Here is a 25,346-nt window from a genome sequence, read left to right on the forward strand (position 1 = left end):
CCGTGCTCACACAGTTCCTTGCACGAGGGGACCGACACCCCCGGGGGTGGCCCGACCTGGCCTGGCTCCGGCCCCCGGGCACCGGGCCTCACCTTGCGTAGTTTATACTCCTCTTCCACCTGGCCCAGCTCGTTGAGGTGCCCGAGCCAGGCGGAGACGTCCAGCCTCCGGTGCACGCTCTCCTCCGGGTGTGTCTCCGAGGAGGGCAGTTTGGGCCGTCGGATGGAGAACTGCATACATGTCTTTTCGTCAGTGACCTGCTGGACCGGAGGGAGGCGGGAAGATGAGCGTCCAGCACGTCTTTTGACGCGAGCGAGGCTCTTCAGGGATGTGAACGCCCTTCCTTCTCTCTTCTGAAAGGAGGGGGCGCCTCTCCCCTGCCCATAAACCCCTAAATGGCAACTGTAATTAGGCACAATTAAAACAAAAATACCTTCGTCTTCACGGCAGTTCCCCCACTGCGGGGCTCCCTGGCCCACTCCCACCGACCGACCGGTGGCCCCCTCCCCGCCCCCCCCCCCCCCCCCGCCCCCAACCCCCCCTCCGACCCCGGCCACAAAACAGAATTAATGCCTCGTTCGGCCCTACTTCCCTCTGCCTCTGCCGGGAGGGCCTGCAGTAAATTACATGTGATTGGCCACATACAAAGGGATTGCTGTTCTGGGAGCGGGGAGCCAGCCTGTCAGGTTGTCTCCACGGGCAGTCACGAATCCAGGGCAAAACTGCAGCTGACATTTAATTCAAAAATCAAAGGTTGTTCCATGTGGGGGGAGAAAAGCCATGCTACCGTAATAAGGGAAGCCAGCAGGAGGCTCGGCGGGAAGGAAGGGAATTTTAAAGTCGGCCCCATTTCTAATAAGCACATACAGTATCTTAAACCAATAATTAAAGAGCTCTCATTACATTTGTATGTAGATTGAGCAAAATATGGCAGGAAGCCTTGTCAAAACATGATTTTTTCAAGTGCAGAGCACTGACTTTACAAGAAGTCCTGGGCACATGTTTCAAGCCCAAAGTTGCTGCCCTATCAGCCACTAGCGACCACGGTCACACCCCACGAGGCCTGGGCCCAGGGGGAGACAGACGTGCCCAGAAGTCCTGGACCCCCATGGAGGAGGGGGGAGGGGCTCAGCACCAGGTGTCTCCAGGGTGGGACCTCCCCGCACCCTGGGCAGCGCCCACCATCCTCTGGGCTACCTGGTCTTTGAGGTGCGTCTCGGCACAGTATTTCCACTGCTGAAACACATCTGCCAGCTTGTCCAGGCCGCCATGATGGAAGTGGAAAACCTTGTACTGGCTCTCCCGGCTGGCCACGACCAGCTGGCCGCTGGTACAGGCCTCATCGCTGGGCCGCGATTGGAGGGGGAGAGAAAAGGGAGGCGTGCGTAAACACGGGGTTTTATTTCCAAGTATAATCAGAGGCCACTCAGATCGACCTCAGAGGCAGGAAACAGGAAGCCCCTGTGGAGTTTGGCTGCTGGTGGGAGGGGGACCGAATTATGCCCCAACAGAAGCCATCACCCTTTTTGCTGAAGAAGGCAAAACAGCTTTTTCCTGGGGAGGCTGAGAAGCAGGACTGTCCACACTCTGCGCTCCTGGGGCGACCTGCCACAGTGGCCTTCTGTCCCCAGCCCTGCCTGCCAGGCCTTACAGCTTCTTCTCCGAGGGACAGTGGGGCGTGCATGCCGTTAGTGGAATCAGAATTTGAACCTGGGGAGGCGGCCCTCAGAGAACCTCCTCCATCAGGTGTGGGTGGCACTCTGGGAAAATCCTCCAGTGAGGTCGTTGACCATCCATGAGGCCATCAGCCCGACCGTGGCTGCCCTTCCATAAAAGGCTGGAATGTGGCTCTGGGTCTGGGAACCCCCTCTGGTGACACGCCTGCTGCTTCGAAGCACAGGTCTTTGGTTGGTGTCATCTTGAGGCTGGGCCACCCCGCCTTTCAGGAGAAGAGATTTGATGTGGCTACTGGGAAGGCGGCTCGCCCATCACGAAAGAAAGGGGGCCGCCCTCTAGAAAGCCGGCCCAGCCCCACAGCCGCCAGTGGGTGACGGGGAGAGTCCCCAGCTACCCCTCTCTGGAGCCCAGTTTGGCTTGTCCCTGGACCACAGCCAGAGTCCCACGCAACGGCTGGCCACCCCCGCCCTGAAGACGGGTGAAAGCGTTTGGGAGCTACCCCGACCGGCTTCCTGTGGGGCAGCCGTCGTGGGGTCCGTCGTGGGGTCCCACGTGGGGCTGACAACATTTACGACGTTAGGAAGCTGGCTTTAGCGCCACCCACCGGGGAGCCCTGCACACAGGCCAACTTCCAGGAAGCCGCTGAGAGCTGGCTCTCACCTGAAGAAAAGACGCAGGGAGCGCATGTGTCCAAGGTCCACGCGGAATACGCCGCAGGTCTGCTCCAAGGCACGCGCCCTCTGCGGCTCGTCCCAGCGCGGGGTCTGCAGGAGGCCATCGCTGTCCGGGAACCGTAGGTGGGAGTCTGCGCTGGAGGGGGAGCTGGGGAAGCAGGTCATGTGATGGTCACACAGCTCTGTCCCCGCAGCCCCGGGGCAAGGACAGGGAGGGGGTGGAGGAAACCACTTAAACATGCACACCAGGCTTAGTCACCCATTCACAGACACGGCCAAACGCGCCTGCGTGTAGCAGGCTCTCCAGACATCCATGGATGAATGAATGAATCACTACAAGTCACCCCCAATGGCATTTTCTTGTGGATGGGAAAGCATTTTCGCGAACAAATGCCGTTCTAGTTCATGACAGATGAGGTCATATTGACAAGTCCTCACTCGATGTGTGACCTTGGGCAGGTTACCAAGCCTTTCTGAGCCTCAGTTTCCTCATTTGCAAAGTGAGGATAATAACAGGGCTTTGTGTAGAAGAAAGGGCCATGGAGAGCTCAGTGCTGGGTCCCCAGGTCCTCAGGGCTGTTTCCTGACCATTTTAGACAGCGTGGGGTTTGTTTGGGCTCCTGAAAAAATATCGGTTCAGTCTGTGGTTCAGTAATGAAACATTTGAATGATTAATACTATTAATAGTAATAGTGAACATTTATTAATCAGTCAGTATGGGCCTGGCCCTAGGCTAACCAGTTCTCGTGTTCTTATCACATGTAATCCTATGAAACGAGGAGCGTTAGTGCCCCCTGGAGCATTAGTACAGAAGAGGAACTGAGGCCCAGCAAGGCTGAGTCACTTGCGGGAGGTCACACAGCCCGCAGCTGGTAGAGCGGGGACGTGAACCCAAACTTTGGGGCCTGTGTCCTCACCATCATATTTTACTGCCTCTAAGTTTGAAGTTTAACAATACAACTCCATGTATTCTGCTTTAAAAAAAAAAGAATGAATTTGTTTAGAATCCGCGTAGCAAAATGTTTTACTACATGGAGTCAACCACACCACCGGTTAACTGCTGTCCCTTGAGATTTGATAGTAACATGTAGCAAATGCCTGCGAAAGGATAATCAGAGTAAATGCAACCATAGTGCTCGACAGATATGACTGCAATCACTTTATCCTGTTTCGCCCAGAACGTAAGTGTCAGAGGTGATTAATCCCCAGGCACCTCTTCCTCATGTGGGCACCAGGTCTCTAAATGAAGCTACTTTGGATGGTTCCAGCACAGTCCCGCGTGACTCAGAGCTTCCTCAAAGGCACAGTGCCTTCGGAGGACCTTTGCTCCTCCTGGAATAGCACTGAGCCCGGTTTGGCGCTGCCGGGCTTTTTTTCCCTTCCCGTCTAATGAAGTGGGCTAAGCTGTCTTCCCATTTCGATGGGGCACTTGGGCTCTCGGAGGAAACAGACTCAGGTACAAATTGATAGCCAGATGGGAAGGTGCACAGATAAGCTGAATTACTGTGGCCACACAGCAAACTCGGACCAAAAAAGGCTGACGGATTCGCCTGTCTTCCCAAGTGGACTCTAACTGGGCTGCACTATGAAATCATTGTTTGCAAAAGAAGGCAAGTCACAGGTCTGAACACAGCCCCCCACCACGCCACTTTATGCAGAGTCTCATAAGCTGCTTATTGAGCAGTCCGCGACACTGCAGTGGCTAGAGGAGCGTGTGCCCAGCGTGTCCCCTGCCCATCCCAGGCTCGCCTCCAAACCGGCCCGAGAGGGGCCACCCCCAAAAAGGGTGACATTATTTCTAGCCCCGCTCCCCAATCCTCCCCACCGCCTTTCTGCACACACCCAGTAGCACCCTCCAAAACCAGCATGCCCTTCCCAACACATTGTGGGGCAGATCAAGATTTCCAGAAACCGGATCCAGGATGGAGACTCTCTGACAGAGAGGTGGGCCAAGTATCTCTGTTCCAGCTGTGACCAGGAGGGCTGGTCTCTGGAGGGGGAGGAGTCCCAGAGAGAGGGCCCACACATTCTTCCTGCAGCAGCATGCCCCTGAGCAGAAGTCTGCTTTAGCCCTTTTCTATCTCCTTAGGGGAAAATTATTTGTATTAATTAATTGATTGATGAATTAATTCAAGACACTATGCTTGGGACCTACCACTGGGGTTCTATCAACTTATTGTTCAGCTGACTCAAAAGGCTCAGAACAAAGAAAAATAAGAGCAGACATTTAAAAATGTTCAAATCTGGCCCCAATGTCTCGTTGACCTTGAGAACCACAACTCAATAATTCTGGAGGTTTCTTCTTCCCCCTTCAAGCTTTTTCTGAAAGCAGAAACTGCCTGTATGTGTCAGTTATCTATTGCTCTGTAACAAATGGGTTCAAATGTAACCACCTTTTATTTGCTCACACGGTTCTCCTGGTTGGGCTAGGCTGAGTCACGCTGTTCTGCAGGGCCCTCTGGGGCTTGTTTAGGCTACTATAGCCATCTGGGGCTGGATGCGGGTGGAAGGGCTGAGATGGCCTCTATCCATGGGGTTTGGGAGCTCTGGTGCTGTCGGCTGGGTCTCTGTCCTGTGGTCTCTTGTTATCGATACCTGGGCTACGTTATAAAGCAGCAGGAAGGAGCATGCGGAAAGTCCCAGGCTTCTTGAGGCCAGGCCCTGGAACTCACGGAATTCACTTACACCACATCCTAACAGCCAAAGCAACTCACAAGGCCTGCCCAGATTCAGGGGGTGGAGAAACACTCTCCACTCTTGAAAGGACGAATTGCAAAGAATTTGAGGCCATTTTCGATCCCCGACTGCGCCTGGCACAGCATCGGTTACCAGGTGGAGAAAGAAGTCACTTGCTATGTTTTGCTGTGGCAATGCTGGCTTTTTCATTTCTGTTTTTACATTTTGGTGCTCCTCCGCAGAGGACAAAGACTAAGAAATACTATATTTCTTAAGTTTAGCATCTTCTATTTTTATCTATGAAACATTTTTAACTTACAGCATATTGGGAGCTATTACCTAAATAATTAACCATCCTTGAATGCACCACACATAATAATTTTATGGACAAACCAGATGATATGCAACACATGTGAATATTCTTGAAACCAAATTGCTCTGCATGTGTAAAAAGATAAAAAGTTAAAACGACGTATTTCAATTTTCCTGAGATTTTATTTCCTGACAGTTTTGTTGTTGTTGTTGTTTTTTTTCTAACTGTAACTTCAAGATTCCCAGACACTTAACATTTTCACCCCAGGCGTGAGTATTAAATGCCTCCATGTTCTGTACCAGGCCTATTCTAGGAGCTGGGGGTACAAAAGCTACCAAGACATGTGGCATCTGGTCTTGAAGAGGAAACACATGTCACCCTAGATGACCATACTGTCCTGTGCTATGACAGGCCCTAAATGACGGAGAACTGAGGCTCCTACCAACTTTTCTCCAGTTCCAACCAGTGGAACCCCAGCTGTGGGTGCCAAGCATACTGTCTTGCACTAATTCATCAATCAGTTAATGCAAATAATTTTCCCCTAAGGAGTTGGGAAAGGGCTAAAGCAGACTTCTGCCTGGGGGCAAGCTGCTTCAAGAAGTGTATGGTGGGCCCTCTCTCTGGGGCTCGTCCCCCTCCAGGGACCAGCCCTCCTGGCCATACCCGGAACAGGGATCTCCGGCCTATGACTGTCAGAGACTCGCCATCCTAGACCTGGTTTCTGGAAACCTTGGCCTGCCCTGTGGGGTGAACAGGGCGCAGTGTGTTGGGAAGGGCATGCAGGTTTTGGAGGCTGGTGCTGGGTGCGTGCGGAGAGGAACTAGGGAGGATTGGAGAGAGGGGCTGGAAATATGCCACACTTTGGTGTCCCCTTGTAATAGCCAGAACTAGGAAGCAACCACAAGGCCCTCCAGTAGGTGACGGACAAACAAACTCTGGTCCGTCCAGACAAGGGACTGTTGTTACTCAGCTGTAAAAAGAAACGAGCCATCAAGCCATGAAAAGACAAGGAGGAACCTTAGCTGCACGTTACTAAGTGAAAGAAGCCCAGCTGAGAAGGGTACATACTATATCATTTCAACTACGTGACATTCTGGAAAAGGCAAAACTATGGAGACAGGAAAAAGATCAGTGGTTGCCGGGGATGGAGGTGACAAACAGGCAGAGCACAGAGGGTTTTTAGGGCAGTGAAACTACTCAGTGTGATACCATAATGATGGATACATGTCATTATATATTTGTCACAACCCGTAAGAGTAACACCAAGAGTGACCCTAATGTAAACTGTGGACTCAGATACTGATGTATCAATGCGAGTTCATTAACTGTAACAAATGCACCATCTGGTGGGGGTATTGATGGTCGGGGAGGCTGGGGGTAGATGGGGAATCTCTGTTCCTTCGGCTCAATTTTGCTGTGAACCTAACACTGCTCTAAAAAATAAAATCTATTAAAAAAAGAGAAAAGCCAAAGAATGAATACATATATATATATATGTATATATACATATATATATAGGATTAGTATCTTTAACATGAAAAAAGTATGTAAATCAAAAAGAAAAAAATGAATGCCCAACAGAAAAATGGCAAAAGAGTAAGAAAAACAAATCATTAGAGACTAAACACAAATAACCAATAAAATTTTCATGTCCAGAGAAATGAAATAAATGCAAGTGGAAACAAGATACCATGGTGGGAGAGGTCTATGAAATTGGCAGTCATTAAAAAACAAATTTTAAACCTAGTGTCGCTAAGGGTTTGGGGAGACACATGCTTGCACGGCCGAGGGGACTTAAACTGCTCGCATTTCCCTGTACAGAGATTTGGAAATAGGATGTAAAAGGCTTAAAAATGTTTATACATCTTGACCCTTTCATTTCTAAATTTTGTTCCTGAGAAAATAACCAGAGATGCCCATGAAAAGTACATACATGAATCGACGTAGAAAAAGCATCTGACAAAACTCTAACACTCATTCATGATAAAAACTGTCAGCCAAAAAACAAAACAAAACAAAACAAACAAACAACAAAAAAAAAACTGTCAGCCAATGAGGACTAGGAGGGAATCTCCTCGAATTGATAAAGGACACCTACAAACATTCTGCACTTAACATCATAGTCAACAGTAAGCGGCTGAGTAGTTTCCCCTTTAAATCAGGATAAGGTAAGAACGCCTGCTTTCACCACCTCCACTCAGTGCTGTACTGGAGGCCCCAGCCTCTCCATAAAGCAGGAAAAGGAAATAAAATGCATAAAGTTCGGAAAAGAAGAAGTAAAACTGTTCCCTCCATGCAGATGATTGTTTACATGAAAAATCCTGTGGAATTTACAAAGCAACTATTAGAACTAATAAGTGAATTTAGCAAGATTGCAGGATAAAATGTTAATGTGGAAAAATTAATTGTAATCTCAAAGACTAGCAATAGATAATTGAAAATGTAATAAATAAAAAATTCCATTTATAGTAGCAAAAAACCCCTACATAAAATACTGAGAAATAAGTCTAACAAATGACATTCAAGGCTTTGACGCTGAAAAACACAAAACCTTGCTGAGAGAAACAAGGAAACCTGAATAAATGGAGAAATATACTATGTCCATGGATTGAAACAATTGTGACTGTTAAGATGGTAATCTTACCAAATGTATCTATACATTCAACACAATCCCAATCAAAATTCCAGCAGGTTATTTTTGTGTGTAAAAATTGACAAGCTGACTCTAAAATTCATTTGGAAATATAAAAGACCTAGAATAAACAAAGTGATTAAAAGGAGGAAGAAAAGAAGCAGGAGGAAGAGGAGGAGGAGAAGGTTAGAGGACTTATCTGATTTTGAGACTTATAAACATACAATAATCAAGGCAGTTTGGTGTTGGCGAAAAGGTAGGTTTTTAAATCAATGGAACAGTAGAGGGAGTCCAGAAACAGACAAATACGATCAGTTGATTTTGACAAAGTTGCAATGGAGAAAGGATAGGTTTCCACAAATGGTGTTATGTCAACTGGATATCTGTATGAAAAAAAATTCACATCAACCCTTTCCTCATGTCATAAACAAATTAACACAGACCTAGATATAATGCCTAGAACTGTAAAACTTCTAGAAGAATCCATAAGAGAAAAACTTTATGACCTTAGGATAGGCCCATGTTTCTTAGAACACGAAAAGCACAAACCATAAAAGAAATAATAAAGTAGAAAATTAAAATCAATTTTCTTCAAAATACACCATTAAGGAAAACAAAGATACAAGCCATAGCCTGGGAGAAAATATTCACAACACTTCTATCCAATAAAAGACTTTTATCCAGGACACGTCAGAGGAACTCCTAGAACTCGATAGTATTGTTAAACAAAGAGTTCTTAGCTATGACACCAAAAGCAAAATCCATAAAAGAAAAAAACTGATAAATTGGATTTCATTAAAATGAAAAACTTCTGCTGTTTGAAAGACACTGTTAAGAAAATAAAAAGACAAGCCACAGACTGGGAAATTTTTGCAAAACACATATCTGATAAAGGATTTTCATCCAGAATATATTTAAAAAAAACCCTCAAAACTCAGTAGTAAGAAAACAAACAAGACAGTTTAAAAACTGGCAAAAGATCTGAAAAGACACTTCACCAAATGAGGAGGCGAATAGACATATGACATCATTTATCATGAGAAAAGTGTAAATAGAAATCACAATGTACTATAAACAAACACAATGTGAGGTCTGACAATTAAGTTCGCGAACTTGTTGCAACACTGTTGCTAACCTTTTTTGATAGCAGAGGGATTATTCATTATGAATTTGTACCAACCAGACAAACAGTTAACCAAGTTTACTATTTGGAAATGCTAAAAAGGCTAATTTAGACGACCTGAACTTTTCACCAACTATTCACGGCTCCTGCATCACGACAATGCACCAGCTCACACGGCACTGTCTGTGAGGGAGTTTTTAGCCAGTAAACAAATAGCTGTATTGGAACACCCTCCCTACTCACCTGATTGGCCCCCAGTGACTTCTTTCTTTACCCAAAGATAAAGGAAATATTGAAAGGAAGACATTTTGATGACATTCAGGACATCAAGGGTAATACGACGACAGCTCTGATGGCCATTCCAGAAAAAGAGTTCCAAAATTGCTTTGAAGGGTGGACTAGGCGCTAGTGTCAGTACATAGCTTCCCAAGGGGAGTCCTTCAAAGGTGACAGTAGTGATATTCAGCAATGAGGTGTGTAGCACTGTTTCTAGGATGAGTTCGCGAACTTAACTGTCCGACATAACAGTGACTGCATGTACTACACATCTACCGTACAAGAGTGACTGAAATGCAAACAAATGAAAACAGACAGTACAGAGTGTTGCGGGGGGGAGGTGGAGCAACTGGAATCTCATACATTGCTGGTGGGGACCTAAAATGAAAGAACTACTTTTGAGAAACAGTTTGGCAGCGTCTAATAAAGTCAGACATCCCGCTCCTAGGTATTTACCTAAGAGAAAGGAAAAGTGTCCACAAAAGTCTGTGTGTATGAATGTTTGTGGCAGTTGTGTTCATAGCTGCAAAAACAAGACTCAACAGGCATCTTTCAAGTGGTGAATGGATAAACAAACAGGTCCATCCATATACTGGAAAAGACAGCAATACAAAGAAACAAACCACGGACACACAACAGCGTGGATGAATCTCAAATGTCTTCTGTTGGGTGAAGGAAGCCAGACTCTAAAGGCTACATGAAAGGGTACTGCGCATTATTAGCAATCAGGGAAATGCAAATTAAAACCACAGCGAGCTACTCCCACACACCTGTTGGAATAGCTAAAACTGAAAAGATGGGCCGTACCAAGTGCTGATGAGGACAGAGAGGAACTAGACCTCTCTCACACGGCTGGTGGGACGTAAAATGGTAAAACCGCTTTGCAAAACGGTGTGGCAGTTTCTTAAAAGTTAAACACACGCCTACCAGAGGACCCAGCCATTCCACTCCCAGATATTTATTTATCAAGAGAAATAAAAGCATATGTCACATGTAAGGCTTCTCCATGAATGTTTGTGGCAGCTTTATTTGTTAAGAGTTAGGAACTGGAAGCAACCCAAGACTCATCGGCAGGTGAATGGGTAAACAAACTGTGGTATATGCACCCAGTGCAACATGACACAGCAATAAAAATGAACACTAGACACACACAACAGCGTGGACACACTGCAAAAAAAAAAGAGTTCACGCTGTGGGATCCTGTTTACAGAAAATTCTAGGAAATGCAAACAATTCCATAGTGACAGAAAGCAGGTAAGTTATTTTGGGAGCAGGGGCTGGAGGGAGGGATGGATTACAAAGGGACACAAGGACACTTTTGGGGGTGATGGATACGTTCATTGTCTGATTGTGATGATGGTGTCTCCAGTGTATATATGTTGAAACTCAGTGAACTATACCCATGAAATATATGTAGTTTATTGTACCTCAGGATACTTCAATGAAGTTATGGCAAATACCAATATTCAACTCACTATCATGACCAAGTTTCTAACAACAGGGGGATAATTTGGCATATGGTGACACATTCGTGAAACAATGCCATTAGGTTATTATAAAGCATTGTAGGAAAGTATTCAGGGACCGAAGGAAACGCTCATACTATTACACTGAATGAAAATAGTAGGATGCAAAATTTTATGAAATATAATGTCAATATGGTTTTATATATAACATATATTTATAGGTATTGTATATCTACATAAATATATTGTATAAGTAGAAAAGTATGCCAAAATTACAGAAATGATCGTCTTTAGATGGCATGATTACAGTTTATTTTCATCTTGTTCTTTATTTTACAAATTTTCTAAAAGGAATAACATATCATTTTGATCATCAGAAATAATAAACTAACCTTCCAAACCCCTATCTTCTTTTTTTTTTTCAAAGTCTGTATTCGTTTTTATGTTGCAAAACCAATAAGGATAATTTCAAAAAGGAAAAAAAAAGAAAAGGAAAATGTGAGGTAAAAATAACCAATAGTTATCATGGTTACCACCTCCCGGAAGCTTGCTTTGTGCCAGGGGCTCTGTTAATTGCTTTGAAACTTTCTGATACCAGCACTATGAGGGAGATATTACTAATTCCATTGTATAGCTCAGGAGACTGAGGCCAGGGACATCGTCCCCGTTTCACAGATGGTAAATGGCAGACAGGGGTGGACAGCCAGCCGTGACTGATCCACAGCTCAGCTCCTGGCTCTTATGGTGGATGACTTCCAGAGACAACAGCAACAAGTTAAAAGAACCAAAAGGAAGATACAAAGGAAAACAAAACAAATTTGGTTTAAAAGCATCTCTTAAAAGATGCCCCTGGAAAGTGTCTATCCATCCTACCTTTTGCCCCACGCTCCAGGCTCACACAGCGTTAGCAGTCAGGTTTTGTCCACCAGCCCCAGTCCTCAGCCTGGCATGGACACTCTCTGCAAACTGGCCTCATCTTTGCACGTTCCTCCTTGTATCAGTTTCCCATCGCTGCTATAACAAATTACCACACTGCAAGGCTTAAAACAATAGAACTTGATTCTCTCACAGCTCTGGCAACCAGAAGTCTGAAATCAAGGTGTCCGAAAGTCTAGGGGAGGGTCCTACCTGCCGCTTCTTAGCTTCTGGGGGTTGCTGGCAGCCCTTGGTTTTCCTCAGCTTGTAGCTGTGTCACTCTAATCTCTGCCTCTGTCTTCACATGGCCTGCTTCCCTGTGTGTGTGTGGGTGTCTGTGTCTGTTTTCTCTTCTTATAAGGATACTAGTCAGTGGATTAGGTCCCACCCTAATCCAGAATGACCCCATCTTAACGAATAACATCTGCAAAGACCTGGTTTCCAAGCAGGACGTGTCCCATTCTGAGGATGCAGGTGGACGTGAATTCCACCCAGGACATCCTTTTACATGTCCCTACCATCAACTCAGCAAACTGGACAACTCACTTCCTCTCCATCCTCTCGCCGAGCTTTTGCTTACTTGGGTCCCGCCCTCTGGCTGCCTGCCTATTCGTTTGATTCTCCAAGGCCCCGCTTAAATACCACTTTCTCCATGCTGCTTTCGCTTGATCCTTAGGGAAGCTGCTAAGCAGAGTGTCTGACATGTAACAGCAGCCAATGTGTGCTGATTTTCCTCTATTTCTTAGAAATTCCTTAGATATGTATCATTCTCTCGTGTGTGTCTTGCCTTTGACTTTGTATAAAGTCTCTTGCTGATGCCCAAACCTAAGACAGAACAATAACATAAAATTCTAGGCCTTTATGAAAACCCCTTAGAAATATAGACACAAGATGCTCAACAAAATCCTAGCAAACCAAATCCAAGAACACATAAAAAGGATTACGCACCATGACCGAGTGGGCTTTATGCCAGGAATGCAAGGGTGGTTCAACATATCAAGACCAATCAACGTAACACAGCAGATTAATAGAAGAAAGGACAGAAGCCACACAGTCATCTCGGTAGGTGCACAAAAAGCATTTGACAACAATCCAACACCTTTGCATGATGAAAACACTTACCGAACTAAAACTAGAAAGGAACTTCCTCAAACTGACAAAAGGCATCTATGAAAAGCCCACAACTCCCATCACACTCAGTGGGGAAAGACTGAAGTCTTTCTCCCAAAGATCGAGAACAGGACAGGGATGTCCCCTCTCCCCACTGCAAGTCAACGTCATCTAGAGGTTCTATGCAGGGCAATTAGGCAAGAAAAGAAATGAAAGGCACCCCGATTGGAAAGGAAGAAGTAAAACCATCTTTATCCACGGATGACATGCTCTTGTGTATAGAATATCCTTAGAAATGCATACCCACACACTAGAAACCTATTAGAACTAATATGTGAATATTAGTTCTTTCAGAATATAACATCAATATACAAAAATTAATTGCATTTCTATACACTAGCAATGAACAACCCAAAAACGAAATTAAGAAAACAATTCCATTTATAATACACACACACACACACACACAGTATAAGACATGTACACTAAAACCTGAAATCATTGCTGAAACAAAGAAGACCTAAAACAGAAAGTCATCCCATGTTCATGGTTTGGAAGACTTAATATTGTTAAGATGGCAACACCACTCCCCAAATTGATCCATAGATTCAACACAATCCTATCAAAATCCTAGCAGCCTTTTTTGCAGCTATTGACAAGCTGATCCTAAAACACATATGGAAATGCAAGGGGCCCAGAACAGCCAAAACAGCCTTGAAAAAGAAGAACAAAGTTGGATTTCCAAACTCATTACAAGCTACACTATTCAAGACTGTGTGCTACTACCTACCCTAAGGATAGACATGGACCGATGGGATAGAACTGAGAGTCCAGAAAGACACTTATGGTCAATGAGTTTGCACAACCATGTGAGTGTACTTAACGCCACTGAACTGTACACTTAAACATGGTTAAGGTGGCAGATTCTATACTACGTGTATTTTATAACAGCAAAAATAATAATGACGATAACGATAATACGCACTGGATTACCGCTTTAGAATTTCTCAGTTTTCTCCCCCCCAAAGTATGTTTTCTCATCGTGCCTATTTCTCCCAGGTACGATACCATGTTGGGTCGGCTGTAGGGCTGGCCAGCCCAGGGACCCACGCGACAGCCACCGACAGGTGGGACTGTGGGAACTCTGCTGACGTGTGTTGCCCATGGGGGCTGCTTTGGTTACCCTGGGGAGGATGAAGAGTTTGTGGAATCGCTTTGGAAGCATCCAGAGAGAAGCGAGAAGGCTGGCCCCCTTGCGTTCAAAGTCACTGTGTGGCTGTGTCCCTGTCCAGTTCCTTATCCGGCCCTGGTCCTCCATCACTGACCAGGTTTGGGGTGTGCGAGGGGGGTGTCTGCTGACTTCTGTGTGTGTCGGGGGCACAGCCCTGAAGCCACGGCCTTATGTTTGAGGAGCCCGTGGAAGAAGCCGGCTTTTCCACCACTTTTTCATGAATTCTGTCCCCACGGCAGCGGGCACTGACAGGAGTAAGTGACCTGCTGCAGGCAAGGCCCACAAAGACCCAGAAAACCCACCAGCCTGTGCAGTCCACCCTCCCCGCAGCAGGGCTTTCAGGGAAAGCACGTTTTTGTTTTCTATTGTTTTTGTCTTTCCACTTGGTAAGGTCAGTGTCACGACAGCCCAGGCCAGCCTGACGGGTTTGCGCCACCAAACTCCACCCAGATGGAGACTCTTGGGCAACTGGCATTTCTGCTGTGGCCGCTGCCCAAGTGCACACACAGCCCTCGCTGGCTGCAGGCTTTCTCGGACGCTCGCCTCCTACAGCGCCTCCGTAAGAGGCTGCCCTGGGCCAGCCGGATGCTCTTCAAGCCCTTGTGAAGATTCCTCCATCGTCAGACAAAAAGATGGCTGCAAAGAATGAAACCTGGGGCAACTGGAATGCTCTCGGAGCCCCAACCCCAGATGTCAAAGGATCCATGACAAAGGAGGGGCCACTGAGAGAGCACTGCCACACAGGCCCACCCTGTGCCAGCCCTGGCCACAGCTTCAGGCCCCAACAACCCCCACCTGTGCTGGTGGCCCATGAATGAGTCCCTCGGGCCCTTGGCAGAAATGCAATTTCTGCCAATGCTTGTATCAGCCACTTTAGGATGAACCACGGCGAGGCGGGTGGGGAGCTGTTTTGAGGCCACTTTCGAATGGATGGGGTCTCTGCAGAGACCCGGCAGAGCCTCTGGGTTTCAGGGAGACAGCAGCCTCAGTGGGTGGGGGCTCTCTCAGTCTCAGGACCAACACCCTGCACCCTCAGAGTTCTGCCCATGTCCCAGCAAGGCAGCCAGCCAGGGCACAGGGGACACCACGCAGTGACAGAAGGGCCAATTGGCTAGTACTCGCCGCCACCGCGCAGGAGGGACGTTTCTGAGTTCTGTCCTGTCCCTGTGATGCTAACTAGGACACGCACAGGTGAGCCTTTGATCCCGACCTCACTAACTGCACCTGGCCTGACAAAGGCGAGAAGATGGGATAAAATACGAACCGACACGTACAGAGCAGTCGAGTCCTAAAGGTTCATGCAGGGTCCTTACCACACTGTTAGCACGCCCAGTTTCCAGATGTGAAAACTGAGCCCCAGAGAGGCCCAGGCCTGGCTCGAGGCCACGCTGTGCCACGGCCATGACACTAAGCCGTCCCTGTGCAGCAGGAAGCGCGTCTCCCTATCCTCCATCACATTCCACGCACGAGGCATTTTCTCATACAGGGCTTTCAAACGCGCGGACTGACAAGTAGCCAACTCTTCTATGGGAAGAAGAGTTCGAAAAAGAAAAGGACATGGGTCACAGCAGTGGACAGGCCACAGCAGGACACGTGTGTGTGTTTAAATATCCGAAACACGAATGACCGCGTCAGGCGTGTGCTGGGTATGCCCACATCCCTCCAACCAAAGACCAGCCCGACAGGAGACCCTTCCTCTCTGCTGGTGGGGAGCCAGGAAGAGCTGCTACCCATCCTGGCCGGGCCTCATCTCCAGCCCGTGTGGCCTCTGCCCAGTTACCCACCTCTGCTGGGCCTCAGTCTTCATCTGTAAAGTGGGGTGGGGGGAGGGGAGGTGTGCGGGGAGGAGGCTGCAGGACTGACCTGCTCTTCAGGGGCAGCTTGCCACCCTGGCAACTGTCCTTGGCTATTGGACACTCAGTCCAGAGCAGGACGTCCTCAGTCTTCCAACATGCCCCGGCCCTTGGCCTTTGCATGTGTGTCACCTTCCCTGCCGCCCTCTGTTAGTGAGATGTTGGGGTAACATAGGACTTCAGGGAGAGAATGTCCCGTCCCACGTTTCCTGCACCCTGACCTGGGGGCCTCACTGGGGCTACGTGAAGCAGGAGACGAAGGGGTTAGTGTGGAGCCACAGCCCTCCACCTCTGGGTCTGACTGCACTGACAGGAAGCCCACCTTCCCTGACCCCTCCCCCCCCAGCATCCATGCTACCCCCTGACACGTCACGCCTCCCAGGAGGGATGGTGTCTGCGCCGTCTTTGTACCCTTGGCCTGTACGGGATGGAGATTGATGACAACAGGAAGTCACTCTCTGTACCTAAATCTCTCCGTCTGTGAAATGGAGGTGACAGTGACTGGACCCTGGTCCCTGAGACCCCATTAGGCCCTCAGATTGCGGCAGTTTCTAGAATGCATGCTAAGCCGACCGTTCCAAACAAAACCAAAGGCAGGCCACCGCGATTAACCTCAGGCTCGCACACAGACAGCTCTGGATCAATCCACCTGCCGGCCGGACTCTGCTGCTTCCAGCTACCACGGAGGCAGTGGTGCTGGGCGGGTGGGCCGAGTCAGCTGGTAGAGCAGTCAGTCGATACCGCTTCCCGAACGGCCGGACAGAGTGCTAAACCTGGGTGATGGTGGCTGCTTCTGCCGCCAGGGTGGGGCTTCATCAGCTTTCCGAGACCTCGAATGGCAGTGATCAGAGCAGAGGCCTGGCAGATTCCGCTGTCCCAGCCCCCCAAGCGCTGGGTGGCCGAGCTGGGGAGTGTTATCAGTCCACACTTGAGACCACCCCAGCTTTCCCGTCAGCTGCGGGTGGGGACAGGCCGAGCAGGGCATAAATCACAGTGCTTGGCTGCGGGAGCCCCGCGCTGCTCGAGGCTGGAGGACAGCGCCTCACCCGGCGGATCGGCTCTGCTGTGCCCCTGACACCACGTGAGCATGCACAGGGCTAATTATGAAAGGTGTAAATCACGGGGAGGAAGGGAGCAGGCCCGTTATTCAGGTTTATTATCCACGCAATTTAGGAAAAGATAACCAGGCCAGGCCTTGCTTCTCACCCCCCACCTCTTACCCCCCCCACCCCCGGGAGTGGTGCTGGGCTGGCTAGAAGGCACCACCCACGGGAAGAGAGGATGCATCGTCCTCTGGGTGCTGTTTTTATTTTAAATTTTTCTGAGTTAAAGAGAACGACATCGTCAGATTTCTAAGTAACATTAACAACAATTTTACTTAAACAACCCAGCTGCTTTCACAAGTCTCCGAGCTTCCATGCGGCAGACGCGTTTATAACTGTTCTGCAGGTAAGCTCAGGCTGCACACGGTTTTCTCTACTGAACGTGATTATACGGTACCATCCATTACGGCTGGAGACTCTGATGGCAGGAATCATTTGTTTTTCTTTTTCCCTGAAGGCATTTGCAAATATGCTTGGAGGCTAAGGGACGCTGGGTACATCTAATAAATAATGCAAAATAATTAATAGCCCCAGCAGCCTGGAGACCACGCCTAGCTGCTACCGAACCAGGCTTTTGAGAACCAACTGCTCTATTCCCCGCCGATTTCATCCTGGAAATCCCTGACTGCAAAGACAGCCGCACAGAGATCTTTCTGAACTCAAAAAAGAACGAAAGGCAGAGTTTCACATGTTTCCCCCCAGACTTGACAGGAATTTCATATGGGTAAACAATAGGATACGTCTAAACCGAAGTGCTCTCCTTAGCCACACGTGCCTACCCCACTCAGGGTCCAACTTGGGAGGCTTCGTAGGATCCACTGAAAACAAGGAGCGACCCAAGTCCCAGCAAGCTCGGGTCCCTGGCAGAGGCAAAGCCCCCAAGTCAGCGGCCATACACTCGAGGCGCTGCACCCCCCCTCCCAATGCTCAGCTGAGGTGAAGAACTTGGGTGTCCCCAGGGTCAGGCCTAGTCTGGGTCACCAGCCAGTCACGTGACCCTTTCTAAGTAAAGTGAGGACCCCAACCCAAACCAACAACATGATGCTTCAGGAAGACGGGGGCAGGCGGGAATGGCAGGGGAGGGAGCGCTTGGGCATGAAAATGTTCCTGGGTCGGTTCTGGGGACCAAACAGCCCCATCACCTAGGTACTGTTTGGGGAGAGAAAGAGGTTCGGCTCTCTCACAGGTCCCGTTATTTACTGCACCATGTGGGCCTTGCCTGGTTTTTCTGCCAAAACACCTGGAGTGGACCATCAGCCCTGTTGGGCCCCGAATCACACAGGGTTACCGGGAATAGGAAGGGACCCTGTTCTCCTCCACATGTCTGTTCAGGACTTTTCACACCCATGGAAAAGCCAGCCCCAGACTACAGGACCCGTAGAGGCAACTCAGGAACTAAGAAACAAGGTAACTAAGTTACTAGGCGCAGACTTGGTGGGGGGTTGTCCTTGCGGGGCCCTGGCTGCGGGTGGTGGGCTCCTGGGCCACAGCCTGGACCTACGTCGACGTGTGGTTCCCCAGGGGACCTGTGGGACCATTACAGTCAAATACAGGAAACCTTCAGGTGTGCCTGACCCACTGTGGGCACCCACTCCTCCTCAGACGCTCTGGCTCCTGGCGTGGGTGCCCCCATGCAGGCGTGTGGTTGTCAAGACCCGTGCCATCCCTGGCACGTCCCACGGCTCTGCAGAAACAGAATGATCACCACCCAGGCTGGTGGTTTCCCAACGTTTCAGGTGATGTTCCCCGAGGCAATTTAAAAATGGAATGAATACTAATAATAATTTGACTAAATTTAGGTGTTCCCCTTAGGCATCTGATTAAATTTCATGAACTCTTTTTCAGTCTTGCAGCCCAAACCTGCCTTCTCTCTCAGTTTCACGGCAAGGACTTCTTGACCATCACACGGGTCCGTGAACTCCGCCGGACAGGCTGGGACTTCCCAGAGTGACAAGAAAATGGACAGAGGCTGACGGGGTGGCAGGGGAGTGTGCAGCACTGCAGCGTGGGTCAGGCCACTGAATGTGGTCACAGAAGCACCTTGAGGTCACGTGGCCAATCGATGCCTTTTCCTACCAAGGACACCAAGGCACAGGGAGTGAGGGGACCACCTGGGAAACACGGCGGTGGAGGAAGGGCGGGGCTGGAGGCCAGGACCTCTGGATTCTGAGATCTGGGCTTCACGCCACTTCATGCAGCTCCTCCACTCGCAGCCAGTGTGTCCCTGTGAACCATCCTGGGAGCCCCTGTAGCAGGGATGGCCAGTGCTAACCAGCTCTTCCCAACATACCATCCAGGATGCTCGGAATGACGTCCCCAGACTGAACTGGTGTTCATCCAGGCGTCCCCTTCAGTCCCCACAGGGTGAGTGAGTGACGAGGGAGTGGTGAGTGCCACGGGACCCCCTCCCAGAGCTGACCTGGAGCTGCTGGTGTGGAGGGGAGGGGTCGGCGACTGGGGCCTGGCTGCTCTCTGCCACTCCCAACCAAACACTGCAAATAATAACGATAATGAATAGTCACCTGCTTTCTTTGGTAGGGCGCTGGCTGTTCATCTGCACTCATTTAAATTCCCTCCACATGGTGACACCAAAACCTGGATTTTTTTACATACCGCTGCATCCCGTGAGCTTGGGTTCTTCCCCCCTTCCTACAAGGCCCCTCCACGCCACTCGTGTCTCTTTGTCCCCTGGGCCTGGTTCCAGATTGACGAACAGCATCCTTTGGCAGAGTCACTGCCTCGCGTGGCTCAGGGCACTTGCGGCAAACCAGGACTGGGATGCTGGCCCACAGAATGTTCTCAGAGCAAGATGGCTATTCACCAACCCGGGGGAAGGGCTTAGAAACGCTGTGCTTCGGGCTGCTTCTCAGGGTGGCCCGGCCATCCTCTGTCAGCCCGACTCAGCGCATTGCTCCAAAGCTCACTGACAGCCCAGACTACCAAGCAACTGTCCGTCCTCTCAGCCGGTTGAAGAGATGGAGACGCCCATGCGTCATGGGTGGCAGGTCCCAAGGAGATGATGCATCTCCACGGACATGACTCCAGCAGAGTGGAACTGGAGGGGCCTGTGGGGGACCCTTGGGGGGGGGCTAACACCTTTCTGTCTTTGACAGCCTCTTCTAAAAAAAGTCACAAAGACTCCAGGAGGAATATGGGCCAATGACAACACACTTCACAGAAGAGACAAAGTGAATAAACACACAGAAATACACAAAATCTTCAGTCACAAAGAAATGCAAATAAACATGGTTTTCAGCCCGTGTCTCTGCAGTGGTTTATTTCTGAGCAGGTGGAAGTCAATGTTGGGAGAACTACCGGTAGCAGACACCCCTCCTGCCCCGGAAACGTGACCAGTCAAGTCCCTCCCCCACTCCCTCCGCTGGTCTTCCATCGGACAAAGCCAGACACCGGGAAATCTGTCAATTTACCAAACTGTACGGGCTCGTGTTCTTTCAGCAGCGTCAGCCCAGACTCAGTCCAGCTCCTTCCCAGTAACTGCAGACCAGTGGGCCACACAGCCTTCTGGGGGTGGCCTACGTGTGCACGCGCACTCATGGTAAAGCAAAAACAGGACTGCGCTGCCGATGCCACTCGACAGCTGGGTTTTCCCGTGACCATATTCAGGGCCCCGTCCTGTCTGGATGCCAGGTCAGCCACACCCCTTTGGAAAGGCTGTGTCAGGTTCCAGGTATTTATTTAAACATTCTCTATAGACACAGACTTGGGAGAGTTCCTGTGTAAATTTTTCTAGAAAACAAGTAACATCACATTGCACTTCAGTGTGTGTACACGGGTATGCATTAAACCTCTGTGTACACACAGTCAGGCATCGAACCTTGGCTTGCATATATGTACATGTGGAGCCTCTGTGTGTCTGTGTGTACCTTTCTGCACATATGTGAATTTATCCACGACCAAGGCTCAAACCTTTAAAGCAGGAATGGGCACCATGTCCCCCAAATTAAAGTGTTTCTGGGAACCCGTGGAGGAATAACCGCATTGCGCATGGAACCAAGCACAGACGTGTTTCTCACAGGACGCGTGCAAAATCGGAAACAGCTAAATGTCCTCAAGATGAGTGAACATGGTTAAGGGAAATGTCCGCTATCTACCCAATAGGATATCATGGGGGCCTTAAAAATGAGGGCCACAAAATTAGACAATAGCATGCGAAGAATTTGTGATTGGACATGACACGAGAATAGTGGGCGGAACTCATGCAAGCCTGCTGGCGGGGAGTGTAAGCTGGCCCACCGCCCGTGCAAGACAGCAGACGCCCCTCAGGGAGCTGAGCTCACTCACACCCAGGTGGCCCCCACAGGACAGTCCCCGTGCCACTGCTCACAGAGAACGACCTCTGGCACAAGCCAGAAGGTGAGGACAAGAACACAGGCGGACTGGGAGTGCGGCACAGGGTCAAAAGAAGGGAACCACAGCGTCGTCGACACACAGCTGCGCCACAGAAGACTGCAAAGCACGATGACGTTTCTATAATGCTCACAATCACACAAAACTAACTGATGTATTGTTGGGAAATGTACACATGTGTGGACAACCTGCTTTAAAAGAGTGAGGAAATGATGCACGCAGCATTCCAGAAAGTGATTCCTTCCGGCGACCGGATTACAGGGGGCGAGACTAGGGAGAGCCTGTGGGGGCCCAGGCCCCGGGGCGGTGCCGTGGGCAATGGGGTTCTTGTTATTATCACGCTGCGTGGCTTATACGTGTTACCTATACTGAGGATGCCCCCAAAATGCACACACGTGACTTGTAGCCATCTTTTGTTATTGGTATATATTATTACGAATTTAAAACACTTTTTTCCTTTCTTAAAATATGTATACCCTCTGTATTTTTACATGTATCAAATATTTAACAAAATTTAAAAAAAATTTTAAAAAACCCCAGAAACCACTTTTCACAAATAGCATGTCTACAACTCTGTAAAATCACGTAGGCATCAGAAACAAAAGAATAAATATAAAAAAACATAGGGCCGGAGGAAATACACCAAAATGTGAACAATGTCTGTGTTGGATATAGAACCTAGGTAGGATGTCACCCCCTTCTCTTTTGTCTTTTCCCTATTCTCCAAAATTTCTTTAGTAAGCAGGTGTGACTTCTATAATTAAAAAACACCCCGTCTTCAGATCATTAAAAACATCAAAGGAGAAACAAACCAAAAAAACAAGACAAAGCGAAAACCCACCTTCTATCAACAAAAAATTATCCTGAGCAAACCAGTTTCAATAGAGAAATAAAACGAATAGGTGAGAAGGCCACACCAAAGCTAGTACTCAGATGGGAACAGAAAACAGAGGCAGTTTAATGCCTGCCTCCCTCCTCCCTCCCTCCCTCCCAGGCTGCTCTGGGCCCTCTGGCTTCCGCCTACCCACCAGCCATTCTCTGGCTTCAGATATCAGCACCCACGCTGGACCTCTCGTTCCCATGGACCAAGGTAGGGGTTCTACTACGGCTAGCGACACTTTCCAGGGCTGCCGTAACAAATTACTAGAAACTGGGGGCCTTAAAACAACAGAAATTTATTCTGTCATAGTTCTGGAGGCCACAGGCTGCGCTCCCTCGAAGGTCTAGAGGAGACTCCTCCCTGACTCCTCCCGCGGCTGGGGGCTGCTGGGACCCTTGCTGGTCCTTGGCTTATAGAAGCATCACTCTGATTTCTGCCTCTGTCTTCATGTGGCCCTCTCCCTGTGTCATGTGTCCTCTCTGTCTCTTATGAGGACTCTCGCTGATTCAGGAATCACCCGACACCGGTATGACCTCATCTGGACTCTTAATTACATCCACAAACACCCTCCCCAATAAAGTCCCCTCTGAAGTTCTGGGGGGACATGAGTTTGGGGGGGGCACTATTCAACCCAGTGTAGACACTTATCTAACTAATTTTTGTGATGGGAAGCTGGGCAGTGTGTGCGAGCAGCACAGCCACTCCAAGGCCAGGAGGATAGTGCTCAGGGGGCATCTCCCTGTCAGTCCTGGAGTGGTTGGCTCTCACTCTCAGCGGGGACAGCTCCTGGGGACCTGATCTCATGGCCATGCTGGGATCCTTCCCTTTACCCGGCTAGGGAACACCCGTCTCATGCCTTGAGACCCTGGCGCTGAGTCAGACACGAGGGGTGAAACACCAGCCGGCCAGGGTGGCCCTCGTCCTGTGGCCGCCATTTTTCATTGATCTCCATTTGCTTTCAGACATGCATTTCCCATCATAAACTGTGCTAAATGCTATTTAGTAGCTAATTAACTTTCTGTGCGAAGACCTCTCTAATTGCACACTCTCCTGCTCTGCCTGGGCCCTTGGGGACACGGAGCTGTCCGAGGGCATTTGTTCTGCTCCCTCGTACTCATAGGCACAACTTCCAGCCCAACAACAAACTGCCAATCAAGACTGCAGAGGTCAAGGGGGAGCAAATTACGAGCCCTGCGCCATTGCCAAACTTCCTTGGTGAGGCTTAATTTAAATAGAAAGCAAAAAGGTTATGGAAAATAATTTTTCCCAGTGAAACTCTGCCAGGCGTCAGAAGGAGCACCGTCCTCTGCCCTCTGGAACATCTGGTTTCTTCTTTGAAATGTTCTGACTGGAATTTGTTTATATTTTGACTGCGCTGGCATCTGCCATCCATCAAACAGAGATAATGAGAAAATAAAAGCGTTTGATTTGCACTTTCGTGAATCAGTGCACGGGAGGCGGGAGGGGGTGAAGGTGTGTGTTTGGTCCACATGCACCCACTGCGGCCAAAGCCCTCACTTGATGTGCGCACTCGTCTTGGACCTTCGCACTGGGCACGAGCTCCATGCTGCAAGTCTACGTTCCCTTCCCACATGCAAGATCGTTGGTCATTCTCCAAGACAAAAGGCCATCACCAGCTGATGCTTTTGCTCGACACAAATGCTAAGCACTTCAAATCAGAGCTTAAGAGCTGAGCTCTTCATCCTGTATGGTCAGCACCACATGGCCATGGCAGTTTCACAGCCCCGGGTTGTTTTTGGAGAATCACTGCCTGTAGGGCGTCCGCTTGAAATCTCCTTCACCAGAAAAGACAAAAGAGACAGGACAAAGGCTGCGTCCTGCCAAAGGTGATTTTGACCTTGGAAAGCAGGGGCCCAGGGCAGCAACTCTGGGCTTTGAAGGATGGACAGTGAGGGGTGTGTCGGCTGGGGTGCCCACGACGCCCAATTCCTTGCCTCTTACTAGAGAGGAGTCACCATGGTGAGTGAATGGGTTTAATCTTGGAAACCAATGTCCCTGCTGGGTCTTGCACTCACCAGGAAAGGCTTGACAAACCAGACCCTGTAGGAGGCCATGGCTGAGACCAGTATCCGGGGTCTTCAGTGGGAGGTGTCACCCCTGTTAGGTCAATGGAAGGTTTGGTTGAGTTGAGAAGAAGCCTGCAGCCAGAGTGGTGTCTCAAGCCCTTCGCCGGGCCGGCTGGGCCGGCTGGAGCAGAGGTGGGGGCTGGGGGCTGTCAGGCATGGCCTGGGCTGCATTAGTCATGACCGATGGGTGGAGCTGGACTTGAGGCCAGCTGTCCCCTCTAACCCTACGGTCCCTGCTGCTGTGTTTCCTTGGCTCCCTTCCTGTAGCGGCCTTGGAGCAAAGCCATCTGGGATATATTTTGTTTCCACAGAATGCCCCCCGAACAGGAGGTGGGGCGCAGGTACCTCTACCTTGGCCAACAGAGGGTCAGGACCAGTATCAGCGGTGGGGCTGAGGCCAGCGTCATTGCCCAAGGCAGACTGGGGGGCTCCAGCCAGGAGCAGGCAGGCGCGAGCATCTTTGCAAAGGCCCAACCCTGCCCAACGGACGGAAGTGTCGCAGAACCGCTCCATCTAGGGGTAGGGGTGGGGGACAGCACTTCTTTGCGGACAGTTATTTTAAAAACAGAATAAACAGGTGCAGGAATGTGCCTCGTGACTAGGAACCATCACTCTTTCGCAGAGTGAGGCTGGGGTGGAGGTAGGGGGGCCCCTCCCCCAGGATGCACCATGGCTCCCAGTGATTGAGAACCCCAGGCGTTTCTTGCGGGGCGGGGAGCAGCGGGGTAAGGACGACAGGCAAGAGCAAGGAGGTTTCAGTTCAGGGCGTTTAGGGGCTCCTTCAACAGCAGCTGGTTGCAAGCGGGCAGGACCTTACTTTCTGGAGCTTTAATCGGGGCAAACACAAGTGTGCGTCCAGGGACACGTCGGGGACACATGGGTTCAGGGTCTCTGAGGGTCTCGGACGGTACGTCGTGTGTGGTCCCAAGGGGAATATCGTAAACTTGGAAAAACTACTTAGT

The 25,346-nt window shown here is 49.4% G+C and overlaps 1 protein-coding gene across 3 annotated transcripts in view; it reads right to left on the minus strand.

Moving 5' to 3' along the window:
• Positions 1 to 25,346, minus strand: part of TBC1D16 (TBC1 domain family member 16) — a 69,562-nt gene that overhangs the window by 12,450 nt on the left and 31,766 nt on the right. For 2 of the 3 annotated variants that reach the window (XM_019735620.3, XM_019735621.3), the window contains exons 4-6: positions 2,338 to 2,499; positions 1,198 to 1,345; positions 93 to 260 (exon numbers count right to left, since the gene is read on the minus strand). In XM_019735620.3, coding sequence (XP_019591179.2) covers positions 93 to 260; positions 1,198 to 1,345; positions 2,338 to 2,499 — 478 coding nt within the window. The remainder of the gene's footprint in view (positions 1 to 92; positions 261 to 1,197; positions 1,346 to 2,337; positions 2,500 to 25,346) is intronic. The other variant, XM_019735622.3, reaches the window with a different exon arrangement.

Source organism: Rhinolophus sinicus, chromosome 12 (genome assembly GCF_057876585.1).
Source record: "Rhinolophus sinicus isolate RSI-liver-muscle chromosome 12, RSI-T2T, whole genome shotgun sequence".
Taxonomy (NCBI): Eukaryota; Metazoa; Chordata; class Mammalia; order Chiroptera; family Rhinolophidae; genus Rhinolophus; species Rhinolophus sinicus.